At 47.3% G+C, this 15,621-nt stretch overlaps 1 protein-coding gene across 1 annotated transcript in view; it reads right to left on the bottom strand.

Annotated features, from left to right (window-relative positions):
- LOC138491244 (hexokinase-2) overlaps positions 1-15,621 on the bottom strand; it is a 388,662-nt gene that overhangs the window by 76,979 nt on the left and 296,062 nt on the right. Inside the window, exon 11 of the mRNA XM_069617654.1 lies at positions 13,496-13,644. Coding sequence (XP_069473755.1) covers positions 13,496-13,644 — 149 coding nt within the window. The remainder of the gene's footprint in view (positions 1-13,495; positions 13,645-15,621) is intronic.

Below are 15,621 nucleotides of genomic sequence, written 5' to 3'. Positions count from 1 at the left end.
GGATTCTCTCGCTCGAGGCAGACCCGGTCAAGAGACACCGGCCAGGGACGCTGGCAGGAGGTACCCCCTGAGAACAGGGCGTGGGAAACCTGCCCGTCTCACAGACTATATTACGGACTGAGCTGGCATGGCTGACCGGGGTTAAGTGGTCAGGTCAAGACAGGTACCCGCGGGGGATCCAGGGTGGCTGTGAATAAATGGGGGTTCGATTGGGGAACTGATAGAGTGGTGTGTTTATAAATGTGTGATAGTTTAGTCCCTCCTGTTTCCAATTTGTTGTTATGGAAAAGGAGGAGTGTGGCGTTGCCCTTTAAGGGTACGCACGCGACGAAGTGACGTGCACTCTGTCGCGTGCGCTGTTAAATAAACGGGGCGTTCCCGGTGACATCACAATCACCGGGGAGCCCACACTGGAAGCACTCCTGTCTCCGTGTCTCTCTGTCACGGGGGGTGGGGGGCTCACGGACGGCGGCAACCTGAGGCCGCCAACACCTGGGTGACAAAACCACGAGGGAATCCTCAGGCGGGGAGAGTCAAGAGTGAGAGAGAGAGAGAAGGGAGGGAACAAGGAGCGCGATGACGCAGTCTCCATGAAGTGACATCCCTAGAGGTCATCATTTTTCCTGACAGGCCGTTGCTCTCCCCTTCCCAGGGTCGAGACTGTGGGCCGTGCCGGGAGCCGTGGGAGAAAGTAGGCAGGTGCCGTGGGAGAAAGTAGGCAGGTGCTGGTAACAAGTGCTGGTGCATATCTGTGAGGGATAGAGCCTAGCTGCTTTCTTCCCTTGCCGTGTTGTGGCTTCGAGGTAGGAGGGGGGAAAGTGTGAGGGGGAGGATCGGGATATTCTACGGCGTGTGTTGCTGTACTATCCCTCATGTTGTCATTATCGACATTCTTGACGGGTTTGAGCAAGGCGGGTCCACATGGGACCCGGAGCGGCCTGTCTTGCTGTGGGCCGCTTGTGACATGTGGCTGAGGGATTTCACCTCAGCCCAGTAAGGGTGCCCCCTCAGGGATACTGGGGTTTGGTAGGAGGCCCAAGGGGACCCATAGAAGGAAAGAGAGGGAGAGGGGGTCTGTTTTTTTTGTTGAGTCCCTCCCCAGTTTTCTCTCTTTTTCCACTGTGTCCAGGGCAAAGCGTGGTTGTGTCTGAGCCCGGAGAAACAGTATAGGAGCTAACAAGTGCGGCCCGCCTGGCCCATTCATTCTACTGCATCTTACACAAGATTGCGTGCAGCCTCTCTGTGAGGCGGTGCCTTTCCGATGTTGAAATAGGGAAGCGTTAGGAGGGAGACAGGTGGTGAGGCAGAAGAACAGTTGGCCAGATACGGTTCTGGCGTTCAGTATTTAACATAACCCTGGGCTCCTCATGGTGTGAAGGCAGGCAGGGTGTCATTGAACTACCCGTACTATGACTCTTTATATGCTCCTTCTTGGACAGATTATACACCTCACCAGTCAAGGGATAAAAGTAGGGGAATTTCCCTGTTTAGTCTGATTGTGTATATTTTGGTCTGTATCCTAGGTATTGTGTCTCTTGTGGTAGTCTGTAGCTACTAGGGGGCTTAGGAATACTGGAGTGGGCTCAGGTTAATAGAAAGGCAACAGGAGGCCGGTACTCCTACAATTACTGAATTGATGCTATTTAATTATTTATTGTCAGAGGTAAATGAACTTGCTCCCAACGCCCATCCTCCCAGAGTACGGAATTGATGATATTTATTTATTAGCAGATGTCAATGAACGCATGCTACCCAGCCACTTATTTATTCATGAATGAAATATACCCATTCCACCGCCCCCATGCCCAGGTGACTGAATTGATACTATTTCATTATTATCAGACGTCAATGAACCCATGCCACTTAGCTACTTATTGATCTGTGTATGCAATATACGCATGCAAACACCCCTCTGCCCAGGGGACTGAATTGATGCTATTTAATTATTTATTTTCAGATGTCCATGAACTCATGGCACCTACCTACCTATTTATTTGTGTCCGAACTATACTCCTGCAAACACTCCACGGCCCAGGTTACTGAATTGGTGCTATTTTATTATATATTATCTGAGGTAATGTAATGATGTTGTTTAAGTATTTATGCATTTCATGTATTAACTGAGAGCACCCCACTCGAGGGGCCCAAAGCTGTAAAGTTACTCATGTGATAAAGAGAACCCTTCATACTCAGTCAGTTATATACAAGAGGCTGTTTAAGCATTGCACCTGAAATTAGGCTGTGTCTGTTTATTTAACCAGGTTCTCAGGTACAACTATCAGTCATCAGGGCTGACCAGACATAGGAGAAGGCCACATCCCCCTCAGTGCAGTCTGCATATATGGAGGTCTGCAATGGGCCTCTACGCGATGGTTGACAAGTTAATCCCCTGCGTTCCATTCGCACATGTGTGCAGTAAGGTGCAAGTATCCCGGTTAAGGTCCCCATGCAGGTTGCTGATCACGCTTTCATACTGAATCAGGGGGAAAAACACCGTACACTTATATTGCATTCTCAAATATTGGGAACCCCAGTATACTTACCTTTTTGCCCTAATTAAGGACAATTGAGGCACAGATATGCAATATCTATTCTAGGAACAGTTAAACTTGCTATTACTGATGCAGCTTCTGTTGCTGACGCCCAAGCCATGGGGGCACTTGCACTGGACCTGATGGAGGCATTCTCCACTAGGCAGGTTCACTTCCTGGAATGATTGGAGGACGTTTATGAATGTCCACGCGTTTTATTTCTTTTTATTACAGAAAGAAGCATGAATAATGTAATGATAATAAACGGTTACATCATAAAAGTAGTTAATTGAAATGTGGTTTATAATGAACTTTGATGGAAATATGATATTTCCACACAAATAAGATTTTCATAAGCTGTCCATCCTGCATAAAATGCATACTGCTGCTTCTCGTTTTAAAAAAAGTGCAACACAAATAGAGGCCAACAGAGTAATTATTTATTCCCATACACAGTTTTCAGATCCTAATTTAAAAGTGCACCTGAACAAATGGTTGGTGAATTTTGGATTTAACAATTCTCAGGACAGCTTGCATCTCTGCACTGAAACATTTCTGGGGGGTAGTAGGTTCACCTCTCAGGACAGCTTGCATCTCTGCACTGAAACATTTCTGGGGGGTAGTAGGTTCACCTCTCAGGACAGCTTGCATCTCTGCACTGAAACATTTCTGGGGGGTAGTAGGTTCACCTCTCAGGACAGCGTGCATCTCTGCACTGAAACATTTCTGAGGGGTAGTAGGTTCACCTCTCAGGACAGCTTGCATCTCTGCACTGAAACATTTCTGGGGGGTAGTAGGTTCACCTCTCAGGACAGCTTGCATCTCTGCACTGAAACATTTCTGGGGGGTAGTAGGTTCACCTCTCAGGACAGCTTGCACCTCTGCACTGAAACATTTCTGGGGGGTAGTAGGTTCACCTCTCAGGACAGCTTGCACCTCTGCACTGAAACATTTCTGGGGGGTAGTAGGTTCACCTCTCAGGACAGCTTGCACCTCTGCACTGAAACATTTCTGGGGGGTAGTAGGTTCACCTCTCAGGACAGCTTGCATCTCTGCACTGAAACATTTCTGGGGGGTAGTAGGTTCACCTCTCAGGACAGCTTGCATCTCTGCACTGAAACATTTGAGGGGTAGTAGGTTCACCTCTCAGGACAGCTTGCATCTCTGCACTGAAACATTTCTGGGGGGTAGTAGGTTCACCTCTCAGGACAGCTTGCATCTCTGCACTGAAACATTTCTGGGGGGTAGTAGGTTCACCTCTCAGGACAGCTTGCATCTCTGCACTGAAACATTTCTGGGGGGTAGTAGGTTCACCTCTCAGGACAGCTTGCACCTCTGCACTGAAACATTTCTGGGGGGTAGTAGGTTCACCTCTCAGGACAGCGTGCATCTCTGCACTGAAACATTTCTGGGGGGTAGTAGGTTCACCTCTCAGGACAGCTTGCATCTCTGCACTGAAACATTTCTGGGGGGTAGTAGGTTCACCTCTCAGGACAGCTTGCATTTCTGCACTGAAACATTTCTGGGGGGTAGTAGGTTCACCTCTCAGGACAGCTTGCATCTCTGCACTGAAACATTTCTGGGGGGTAGTAGGTTCACCTCTCAGGACAGCTTGCATCTCTGCACTGAAACATTTCTGGGGAGTAGTAGGTTCACCTCTCAGGACAGCGTGCATCTCTGCACTGAAACATTTCTGGGGGGTAGTAGGTTCACCTCTCAGGACAGCTTGCATCTCTGCACTGAAACATTTCTGAGGGGTAGTAGGTTCACCTCTCAGGACAGCTTGCATCTCTGCACTGAAACATTTCTGGGGGGTAGTAGGTTCACCTCTCAGGACAGCTTGCATCTCTGCACTGAAACATTTCTGGGGGGTAGTAGGTTCACCTCTCAGGACAGCTTGCACCTCTGCACTGAAACATTTCTGGGGGGTAGTAGGTTCACCTCTCAGGACAGCTTGCACCTCTGCACTGAAACATTTCTGGGGGGTAGTAGGTTCACCTCTCAGGACAGCTTGCATCTCTGCACTGAAACATTTCTGGGGGGTAGTAGGTTCACCTCTCAGGACAGCTTGCATCTCTGCACTGAAACATTTGAGGGGTAGTAGGTTCACCTCTCAGGACAGCTTGCATCTCTGCACTGAAACATTTCTGGGGGGTAGTAGGTTCACCTCTCAGGACAGCTTGCATCTCTGCACTGAAACATTTGAGGGGTAGTAGGTTCACCTCTCAGGACAGCTTGCATCTCTGCACTGAAACATTTCTGGGGGGTAGTAGGTTCACCTCTCAGGACAGCTTGCATCTCTGCACTGAAACATTTCTGGGGGGTAGTAGGTTCACCTCTCAGGACAGCGTGCATCTCTGCACTGAAACATTTCTGGGGGGTAGTAGGTTCACCTCTCAGGACAGCTTGCATCTCTGCACTGAAACATTTCTGGGGGGTAGTAGGTTCACCTCTCAGGACAGCGTGCATCTCTGCACTGAAACATTTCTGGGGGGTAGTAGGTTCACCTCTCAGGACAGCTTGCATCTCTGCACTGAAACATTTCTGGGGGGTAGTAGGTTCACCTCTCAGGACAGCTTGCACCTCTGCACTGAAACATTTCTGGGGGGTAGTAGGTTCACCTCTTAGGACAGCTTGCATCTCTGCACTGAAACATTTGAGGGGTAGTAGGTTCACCTCTCAGGACAGCTTGCATCTCTGCACTGAAACATTTCTGGGGGGTAGTAGGTTCACCTCTCAGGACAGCTTGCATCTCTGCACTGAAACATTTCTGGGGGGTAGTAGGTTCACCTCTCAGGACAGCGTGCATCTCTGCACTGAAACATTTCTGGGGGGTAGTAGGTTCACCTCTCAGGACAGCTTGCATCTCTGCACTGAAACATGTCTGGGGGGTAGTAGGTTCACCTCTCAGGACAGCTTGCATCTCTGCACTGAAACATTTCTGGGGGGTAGTAGGTTCACCTCTCAGGACAGCTTGCACCTCTGCACTGAAACATTTCTGGGGGGTAGTAGGTTCACCTCTCAGGACAGCGTGCATCTCTGCACTGAAACATTTCTGGGGGGTAGTAGGTTCACCTCTCAGGACAGCTTGCATCTCTGCACTGAAACATTTCTGGGGGGTAATAGGTTCACCTCTCAGGACAGCTTGCACCTCTGCACTGAAACATTTCTGGGGGGTAGTAGGTTCACCTCTCAGGACAGCTTGCATCTCTGCACTGAAACATTTCTGGGGGGTAGTAGGTTCACCTCTCAGGACAGCTTGCATCTCTGCACTGAAACATTTCTGGGGGGTAGTAGGTTCAACTCTCAGGACAGCTTGCATCTCTGCACTGAAACATTTCTGAGGGGTAGTAGGTTCACCTCTCAGGACAGCTTGCACCTCTGCACTGAAACATTTCTGGGGGGTAGTAGGTTCACCTCTCAGGACAGCGTGCATCTCTGCACTGAAACATTTGAGGGGTAGTAGGTTCACCTCTCAGGACAGCTTGCACCTCTGCACTGAAACATTTCTGGGGGGTAGTAGGTTCACCTCTCAGGACAGCTTTCATCTCTGCACTGAAACATTTCTGGGGGGTAGTAGGTTCACCTCTCAGGACAGCTTGCATCTCTGCACTGAAACATTTGAGGGGTAGTAGGTTCACCTCTCAGGACAGCTTGCATCTCTGCACTGAAACATTTCTGGGGGGTAGTAGGTTTACCTCTCAGGACAGCTTGCACCTCTGCACTGAAACATTTGAGGGGTAGTAGGTTCACCTCTCAGGACAGCTTGCACCTCTGCACTGAAACATTTGAGGGGTAGTAGGTTCACCTCTCAGGACAGCTTGCATCTCTGCACTGAAACATTTCTGGGGGGTAGTAGGTTCACCTCTCAGGACAGCTTGCATCTCTGCACTGAAACATTTCTGGGGGGTAGTAGGTTCACCTCTCAGGACAGCTTGCACCTCTGCACTGAAACATTTCTGGGGGGTAGTAGGTTCACCTCTCAGGACAGCTTGCACCTCTGCACTGAAACATTTGAGGGGTAGTAGGTTCACCTCTCAGGACAGCTTGCACCTCTGCACTGAAACATTTCTGGGGGGTAGTAGGTTCACCTCTCAGGACAGCTTGCACCTCTGCACTGAAACATTTGAGGGGTAGTAGGTTCAACTCTCAGGACAGCTTGCATCTCTGCACTGAAACATTTCTGGGGGGTAGTAGGTTCACCTCTCAGGACAGCTTGCACCTCTGCACTGAAACATTTCTGGGGGGTAGTAGGTTCACCTCTCAGGACAGCTTGCATCTCTGCACTGAAACATTTCTGGGGGGTAGTAGGTTCACCTCTCAGGACAGCTTGCATCTCTGCACTGAAACATTTCTGGGGGGTAGTAGGTTCACCTCTCAGGACAGCTTGCATCTCTGCACTGAAACATTTCTGAGGGGTAGTAGGTTCACCTCTCAGGACAGCTTGCACCTCTGCACTGAAACATTTCTGGGGGGTAGTAGGTTCACCTCTCAGGACAGCTTGCATCTCTGCACTGAAACATTTCTGGGGGGTAGTAGGTTCACCTCTCAGGACAGCGTGCATCTCTGCACTGAAACATTTCTGGGGGGTAGTAGGTTCACCTCTCAGGACAGCTTGCATCTCTGCACTGAAACATTTCTGGGGGGTAGTAGGTTCACCTCTCAGGACAGCTTGCATCTCTGCACTGAAACATTTCTGGGGGGTAGTAGGTTCACCTCTCAGGACAGCTTGCACCTCTGCACTGAAACATTTCTGGGGGGTAGTAGGTTCACCTCTCAGGACAGCTTGCATCTCTGCACTGAAACATTTCTGGGGGGTAGTAGGTTCACCTCTCAGGACAGCTTGCATCTCTGCACTGAAACATTTCTGGGGGGTAGTAGGTTCACCTCTCAGGACAGCTTGCACCTCTGCACTGAAACATTTCTGGGGGGTAGTAGGTTCACCTCTCAGGACAGCTTGCACCTCTGCACTGAAACATTTCTGGGGGGTAGTAGGTTCACCTCTCAGGACAGCTTGCACCTCTGCACTGAAACATTTCTGGGGGGTAGTAGGTTCACCTCTCAGGACAGCTTGCATCTCTACACTGAAACATTTCTGGGGGGTAGTAGGTTCACCTCTCAGGACAGCGTGCATCTCTGCACTGAAACATTTCTGGGGGGTAGTAGGTTCACCTCTCAGGACAGCTTGCATCTCTGCACTGAAACATTTCTGGGGGGGTAGTAGGTTCACCTCTCAGGACAGCTTGCATCTCTGCACTGAAACATTTCTGGGGGGTAGTAGGTTCACCTCTCAGGACAGCTTGCATCTCTGCACTGAAACATTTCTGGGGGGTAGTAGGTTCACCTCTCAGGACAGCGTGCATCTCTGCACTGAAACATTTCTGGGGGGTAGTAGGTTCACCTCTCAGGACAGCTTGCATCTCTGCACTGAAACATTTCTGGGGGGTAGTAGGTTCACCTCTCAGGACAGCTTGCATCTCTGCACTGAAACATTTCTGGGGGGTAGTAGGTTCACCTCTCAGGACAGCTTGCATCTCTGCACTGAAACATTTCTGGGGGGTAGTAGGTTCACCTCTCAGGACAGCTTGCATCTCTGCACTGAAACATTTCTGGGGGGTAGTAGGTTCACCTCTCAGGACAGCTTGCATCTCTGCACTGAAACATTTCTGGGGGGTAGTAGGTTCACCTCTCAGGACAGCTTGCATCTCTGCACTGAAACATTTCTGGGGGGTAGTAGGTTCACCTCTCAGGACAGCTTGCACCTCTGCACTGAAACATTTCTGGGGGGTAGTAGGTTCACCTCTCAGGACAGCTTGCACCTCTGCACTGAAACATTTCTGGGGGGTAGTAGGTTCACCTCTCAGGACAGCTTGCACCTCTGCACTGAAACATTTCTGGGGGGTAGTAGGTTCACCTCTCAGGACAGCTTGCACCTCTGCACTGAAACATTTCTGGGGGGTAGTAGGTTCACCTCTCAGGACAGCGTGCATCTCTGCACTGAAACATTTCTGGGGGGTAGTAGGTTCACCTCTCAGGACAGCTTGCATCTCTGCACTGAAACATTTCTGGGGGGTAGTAGGTTCACCTCTCAGGACAGCTTGCATCTCTGCACTGAAACATTTCTGGGGGGTAGTAGGTTCACCTCTCAGGACAGCTTGCATCTCTGCACTGAAACATTTCTGGGGGGTAGTAGGTTCACCTCTCAGGACAGCTTGCATCTCTGCACTGAAACATTTCTGGGGGGTAGTAGGTTCACCTCTCAGGACAGCTTGCATCTCTGCACTGAAACATTTCTGGGGGGTAGTAGGTTCACCTCTCAGGACAGCTTGCACCTCTGCACTGAAACATTTCTGAGGGGTAGTAGGTTCACCTCTCAGGACAGCTTGCATCTCTGCACTGAAACATTTCTGAGGGGTAGTAGGTTCACCTCTCAGGACAGCTTGCACCTCTGCACTGAAACATTTGAGGGGTAGTAGGTTCACCTCTCAGGACAGCTTGCATCTCTGCACTGAAACATTTCTGAGGGGTAGTAGGTTCACCTCTCAGGACAGCTTGCATCTCTGCACTGAAACATTTCTGAGGGGTAGTAGGTTCACCTTACTTGGGGTATGGCTCAAATCCATGCAACTGTGACACTACAGGTGTACCCATTAGCAGGGATAGTGTTTTATCAGCTCGCTATAAGAACAGAGATTTAATAGACCCACTGTTGTGGTAAAGTGGCTACTGGGCCTGGCCCAGCCAGGCCTTGTGGCTACTTTGGGTGCACTGGTGGGACCTAAGGTAGATCATCTGAAGGGGGCACTGATGACATCACAGGGAACCGATAGATGTAGTACATGATTTCATACATGTCATGGGTGATGTCATCTGCAAAATGATCAGTCTATTCATGGGCCTGATGAACAGGGGAGCTCAGAGTTAGGGTGGTGTAGCTTTCAGCAACTGCCAAACGTCAGGGTTTTTTGTTGTTTTAAACTAAGTCAATTGAAGTGAAGTTTTTTCACTGAATTCGGACTATAATCCATGCTACTTGTAATGTATTTTTTGGATTGCATGTAATAAACAAACAATAACAAATGTAGGATTCCCCATCAGATGTAACTCCTGATTCAGGGAAAGAAGCAAACAGTAAGATGAAGGAGGGCAGCAAAGAACAAGGCAGTCTGGTGGAGTTCCACAAAGAGTTGAGAGAGAAGAGATGATGAAACATAGCCGAACGCGTTCTTACCCGGCCATGATTCACAATGCATTAACCATGTAGCGTACTATGCAACCGGGGACAGATGAGAGAGGTGGGGACATAAGAAGTGAGGATGGGCAAATGGAGGAGGAAGCGAAAAGATACCACCACTTTATGTCAAAGAGAACTAAACAGTAAAAACAAAGAATTATACTAAACCAGCAGGTGGGAGAGGACTAATGAGCAACCAGGTGCATATGTGGATTCTAGGGGGACATGACCCATACCTCACCGCCTAGTATATGCGTGTTCCCAAAAGACATGGCACATGACTTTGGAAAGGAAATCAAGGCAATGAGAGCAGACATATCCGGTATTACACACTGCTAGAGAGTGAATAGCAGCACCTCATCAAGATGGGAGAACAAGGTTAAATAGCAAGAAGCAAGAGAGGGTGGAGACATTTTAGGACATGTCAGGCCACTTATTTGGTCAGTGGGAAGAAGTGGGAAATATGAATCACCTCAAACTGAAATGACTAAACCACTCTCTAAATAACAAAATAAAAAGAGTATATATACTGAAGCTTAAGCTCCACCTCAGGCAAGACTAGACTGCACAGGCTAATTCTGGTTCAGATTCTTCAGATCCACAATAAAGGAAAGGATCACACTGGCAGGAAGAGAATAAAACGCATATATAATGTAAGGGGATGAATTTTGGGTTACCAAGCTCTTGCACCTGGAACACTTGATAAAACAAAGAAAATTCACAGAAGCCAAAACGCAGCCACCGGAGAAAAGAATCAGATATTCATGGTGATTTGATCCCATTCAAGCGAGGCAACGCATGCACTCTGTTCAATGTAAAAGGAACAAAGTCAACCTTGGAAAAGCAATTTGTCGAAGGCAGTTCATGACGCTACGAGCAAACACGCTGGAAGAAGGATGATTGAAAGAAGAACCTCAGGGAAGGGGGGGGGGAAAGAACAACAGACATGGAAAAATAGAAAGGGGTTTAACAAGGGACAGTGGAATAAAGGGACCAGGTAAACAAAATGAAGTAAGCCAATATAAACACGATAAAATGAGAAAGGAAATTAAATGGGAGCCAGAAAGCCAATGAAACGGGAGCCAGTATGTAATAAAGTAACAAAAAGATCATCGGTAAGACACTGGAAGGAAAGACCACAATAGAAGCCAGGAGACATACTAATGAGAACTAGTACAAAGAGAAAACACATGAAAGGGAGTCTGGACAATGAACCAGGATTCTCATTACAGAAATGTCTAAACAATCCCTAAAGATTGTGGGCAGTAATATTAACGCAGCTCAAAGGGCTGTCAATAGCGCAAAAACACTCATATCCTAGGAATAAAATGGATATTGCCCTTCTACCGGAAGACCAGCCATCATAAAAGAGGCCCAAATGATGGGAAAAAGATGGAACGGTCAGCACATATGTATGTACAGGATTTATAAAGTAGAAACCTAGCTCGCATGTAATGGAGCAATGTAATTAGGGCACACACCCAGGGTGTTACATGAACTGTTTGGGTGCGGCGGTGGCCCAGAGAGGGAGAATTGGGCTTGAGTGGGGTGTTAAGCCATCAGCAACAGGTTCTTTGTAGAATAGGTTCTTCGGGTCTTTCCTGAAGTGTAGGATGGGAGAGGCCAGTCTCATATGTGTCGGTAACTTGTTCCAGATACAGGGTGCAGAGCAGAAAAGTGCAGGTTTCCTTGCAGTTCTTTGGCGAGGTGATGGCCTACGCAGATGGTGGGTTTCTCAAGAAGGTAGTGTGGTGTCAGCAGTGTTGGGAATGGGAAAGGATTTTCTTTTCAATTGGTACCAGACCGCCAAAGTCCTTCCAGGTCACAAACGCAAGTGACTTAAAAGAGGAGGTGAGTTACAACAGGATCAACATTTGGGGGATAGGAAAAGCTAGAACCCCCGTTACTGACAAAAGGTCACATTCAGACAGATGCAACCATTGTTAAAGATACAATCCCACAGGAGAGTGTACAGAGGTTTAATTGTGGTAGGAGACTGCAATGTGGCCACGCATTCTAAGTGGAGGTGTAATGTTGAAGATTTCTTCCAACAACTGACATTCCAAACTGTACTAAAGACTGTGAAGAGGAAATGGTTAAACCTATATTCCCTGTTCCCCTTCCCAATGCCCTGGAGAGTTGTCCTTGCTGTTCCATCTCCTTTCTCTTCCCCCTTGATGTCTCACAACGTTTGGGACACTTCACCTCTCCTTCTGGATTCCATCCTTTCCTTTAAGACCTACTCCTAAAACGATGCCCAGCTCTTGCTTGCAATGAGCTTCCTGCATTCTGTCCCCTGCTTCACTTCATCACCCTTTTCTAGATCTCTTCGCTTTGTGTCACCTCATTTTCTTGCTTTCCTTCTTTCTTTTGATGATCTGGTCTTTATCTTCGCCTCCCTCTTCTGAAATATTTGTATCATTCTTACTTCCTTTTCTCCCCTCTAAAGATGTATCACTTTCTTGGATTTCAAGGTCTTGCCCACCTACCTCAAAAACTATACCACCTTCTCGTCTCTCTTCATTTGCCACCAAGTCATCACCCCAAGCCCCCCCCCCTCTCCCACTGGGTTTCTCTCCTCCTGCTAGTTCTGACTCTCCAATCCCAAACTATTTACCAGCTCTCCGGTCCTTCACCCTCTAGTGTAGCCTGTGCTGTTCCCCTTCCCATAAGATATTACAGCGTTGCTCCTTTTGGCTCCCGCGTTCTCTCCTGACCACTATGCTTGTTCTCTTCCCACAACTCTCCCAGCTGACGCAGCCCTTCCAATGCCCACCTACCAAGCTGAACCTCACTCAAGTTTCTATTCTCCTGCAGACACGGCTTTCGAGCCCATTAATGACCGACGGGAATCAGCTAGGCCATGCAGCCACTTTCACACAGGGATTGGCTGTGGGAATACAATTTCAAACTCTGATTGTTCCTTGTTTTTTAGATGGTAGTGCAGATCTGTGGGCAAACTTTTAAAAGGTGTCCACCACCTTGCCATGCTCTGGTAACTTCTATCACCTGCAAAGTTCTGTGTGTCATGCTGCCGGTCAGCACGCCACCAGTCAAAACACCATCGATAGTTCTACAGAGCTCGTCTGCCGTAACAGGAACCCTGCATGTGGTTTGTCTCACAATGAACCAGTAGGAAACATTAGTCGGGTGTGCACAGCAAACCTTTGTGGCCATGGTCTTTACTTTGTTTATTCATTTTATTGATGTGTTTATTTCTAACGCGCGATACCCGCAGGCTCTAAATCCTGCTACTACCAGTCCACTTTCTGTAGTGCAGGGCATTGGATACTACAGTGGAACACATTATGTAATAATGATCTGAGTTGCAGTAAGGAGCAAATCCAAGGTATGGATTGTGAGAGGCACTGGCATGAACCGGCCGGCATGTGGCACTCTTGAAAAACACAGCAACCAAAATTAGGCCAAATACGTTGATATGTTGACTGAACAAGTACACGCCTGCCTACTTGGGCATCTCTGGTTTTCAATGTGACAAATGCTGGCAGAGTCCCGTTAGGCAAGTGAGAATTGGTACGGGACAGCATAATTCAGTGTCATTAAATGCAATGCATTGTCATTCATTTGCATTCCCAATCTTTGGTTTGCAGTTGTGTGCCCCAACTATTAGGATGCCAACCAAGGGGCAAATAGTGCTTCTAAGTGATGATGCCATTTGATCCCATGCTCTGCTGCCACAGTGTAATGACTTAGGACAGGCATTGCTCACCTCTTCTCCAGTCCCCTGCGTGACATCCTTTGGAATGGTGTAAATCTTGTTGTGTATCTCCACACCACGTCGCATACCATTCCGTATACGCACAAGCAACACCCTGAAGTTAGTGCCCCCGAGATCCAAGGCTAAAAAGTCTCCTTTTTCTGAAACCGAGAGAACACAATTTTAATACACAGAGGATTAAAAGGGGTACATCTGAACAAGCCGATCATGATTTCACAAACCAGTAGGACTTCAAAGGTGGAATAATGTGTTCACTGCCTTTAACATTTGATAATGGGAATGTTAGTACCTTGAATCGTACATGCTTCTGTGATGCTAGTTCGGGACCTCAGAAAACTGCACAACGCTTCATGCTAGAAGACTGGTACCAATGAACGCTACGGCTACAATCTAGACCCTTTGATCTGTGCACACATCCCTGGGTTGCAAGTTAAGTGTTGGGTGCGTTTCTGACACTTGCACATGCATTCGGTCCATGTGGTGAAGGACTGGGGCCAGGGCGAGTTCTACATGTTCATGGACATGTAAACACATGGCGGAACTACTCAGGCTTGTGGGGCCTCCTTGTTAGACAAAGGGCCAAAAGAAGGAGGCTTGAGTGACGAGGCAAAGTGGCGCCTTCTGTCCATCAGGCAAGGAAGTAAAAAAGCAGTGTATGAATGTACATACATGAAATGCACGAAGTATAGAATGTATGTAGCAGGCCTTCAGTACAGTAAACACGAAGTAGTCCTTTGCAGGGGAACATACATGACCTATTGCCTACCTTGCGATAGCGACATAGTGAGCACTGCCCCAGCCCCTTGCCCGAGGCTATAAAGAGACATTTGGATTGAAACGCTCTCTTCGTGCCCTCTGATGCCCTGAGATTATATTCCCAGGCCTCTCTCCCTCCTTCTAGGAACCATTGAGGAGGCCTCCGCCATGTGACCCACCAGACTAATCTGCCCCGCAGCTGTGCATTTGCATTTCTATTTCCAAGTCAATAAACATTAATTTCACAAAAAATATACATACTCCATTTAATTTCTTTGCACTCTATTAAAACATATTACACATACAACATTTCTTATAAGTATGACATCGTTAAAATCAAATCTTAAAATAAGATGAAATCCATTAATGATTAATGCTTAAATATTTTAAAAGTAACTTTGCTCCCTAAATTGGCTTTAAATTCTCTGCAGGGCAAGCCTTCATCTACACTATAATTTCTGTAAAACATTACATAAATATCTGAATAACTTCAACAATTTACACCCAGAAATAATTCAGATAGTAGATTAGATATTTACTATGGCCCACATAAACATTCGTTGCATGGTATATCAGAATTACAATATAAAAATGAGTTACGTTGTCTGCCATTGCCAAACTTTCAATTACATATTTTCATTATTCTTAGCACAAGTTTTTAACAAAAGTTCTATATTCGGTTTCTAGTGATTGCATCGAATGCAAAAGCTTCGAATGCAAATCATCGAAATAAATGCATCTAAAAATTGCATTTTAAAAAAAAAAATAAGTGGGGTCACCCCCAACCCTTGTTTTTTTACCCCTTAAAACCCATTATAGTAAAAAAAAAAAATACAATTTACCTACAAAACAAATGCATTTTGGAATTCCTGGAATCTCAAGAAAAGTGTTAACGAGTGCAAACACCTTTATTCTGTGGTCCCTAACATTAAGAGCTACTAGCTAGATGGATAGCTGCCTCCAGTCTTTGACTGGATGATCGGCAACGCAAGGGAGGGATGGATGAACGGGAAAGCTTCCAATTGTCAGCCTACTTAGGAAAGTTGTTCTTTCTCTCCAGAGGAGGAAAGGCTCCCAAAAATGGGGAGTGTCTCAATATCCCTAAAAGCACACTAAAGTACTGGGGTAGGATGAGAAAGTACCTGAGGACCAGAAGCAGGTTGCCCCCGCCCACCTTTATCCTGTTCTGGGTAACCTAGAGTGTACAGCTGCAATGAGTCCACAGATCTTTTGCCAGGTGGGGTAGGGATGGCCTCAGATGGTTACACCAGATACGCGGGTGGTTCCCTGTAAACATTTGTCCAAAAGAAAGACTTCATGAGATGTAGAGCTTCTACTACGCCCACCTAAGGCACTGGATA

This window comes from Ambystoma mexicanum, chromosome 10, assembly GCF_040938575.1.
Source record: "Ambystoma mexicanum isolate Mex_15411 chromosome 10, UKY_AmexF1_1, whole genome shotgun sequence".
Lineage (NCBI taxonomy): Eukaryota > Metazoa > Chordata > Amphibia > Caudata > Ambystomatidae > Ambystoma > Ambystoma mexicanum.
Note: the sequence above shows the minus strand (reverse complement) of the source record. Positions and strands in the feature narration are given on the sequence as shown.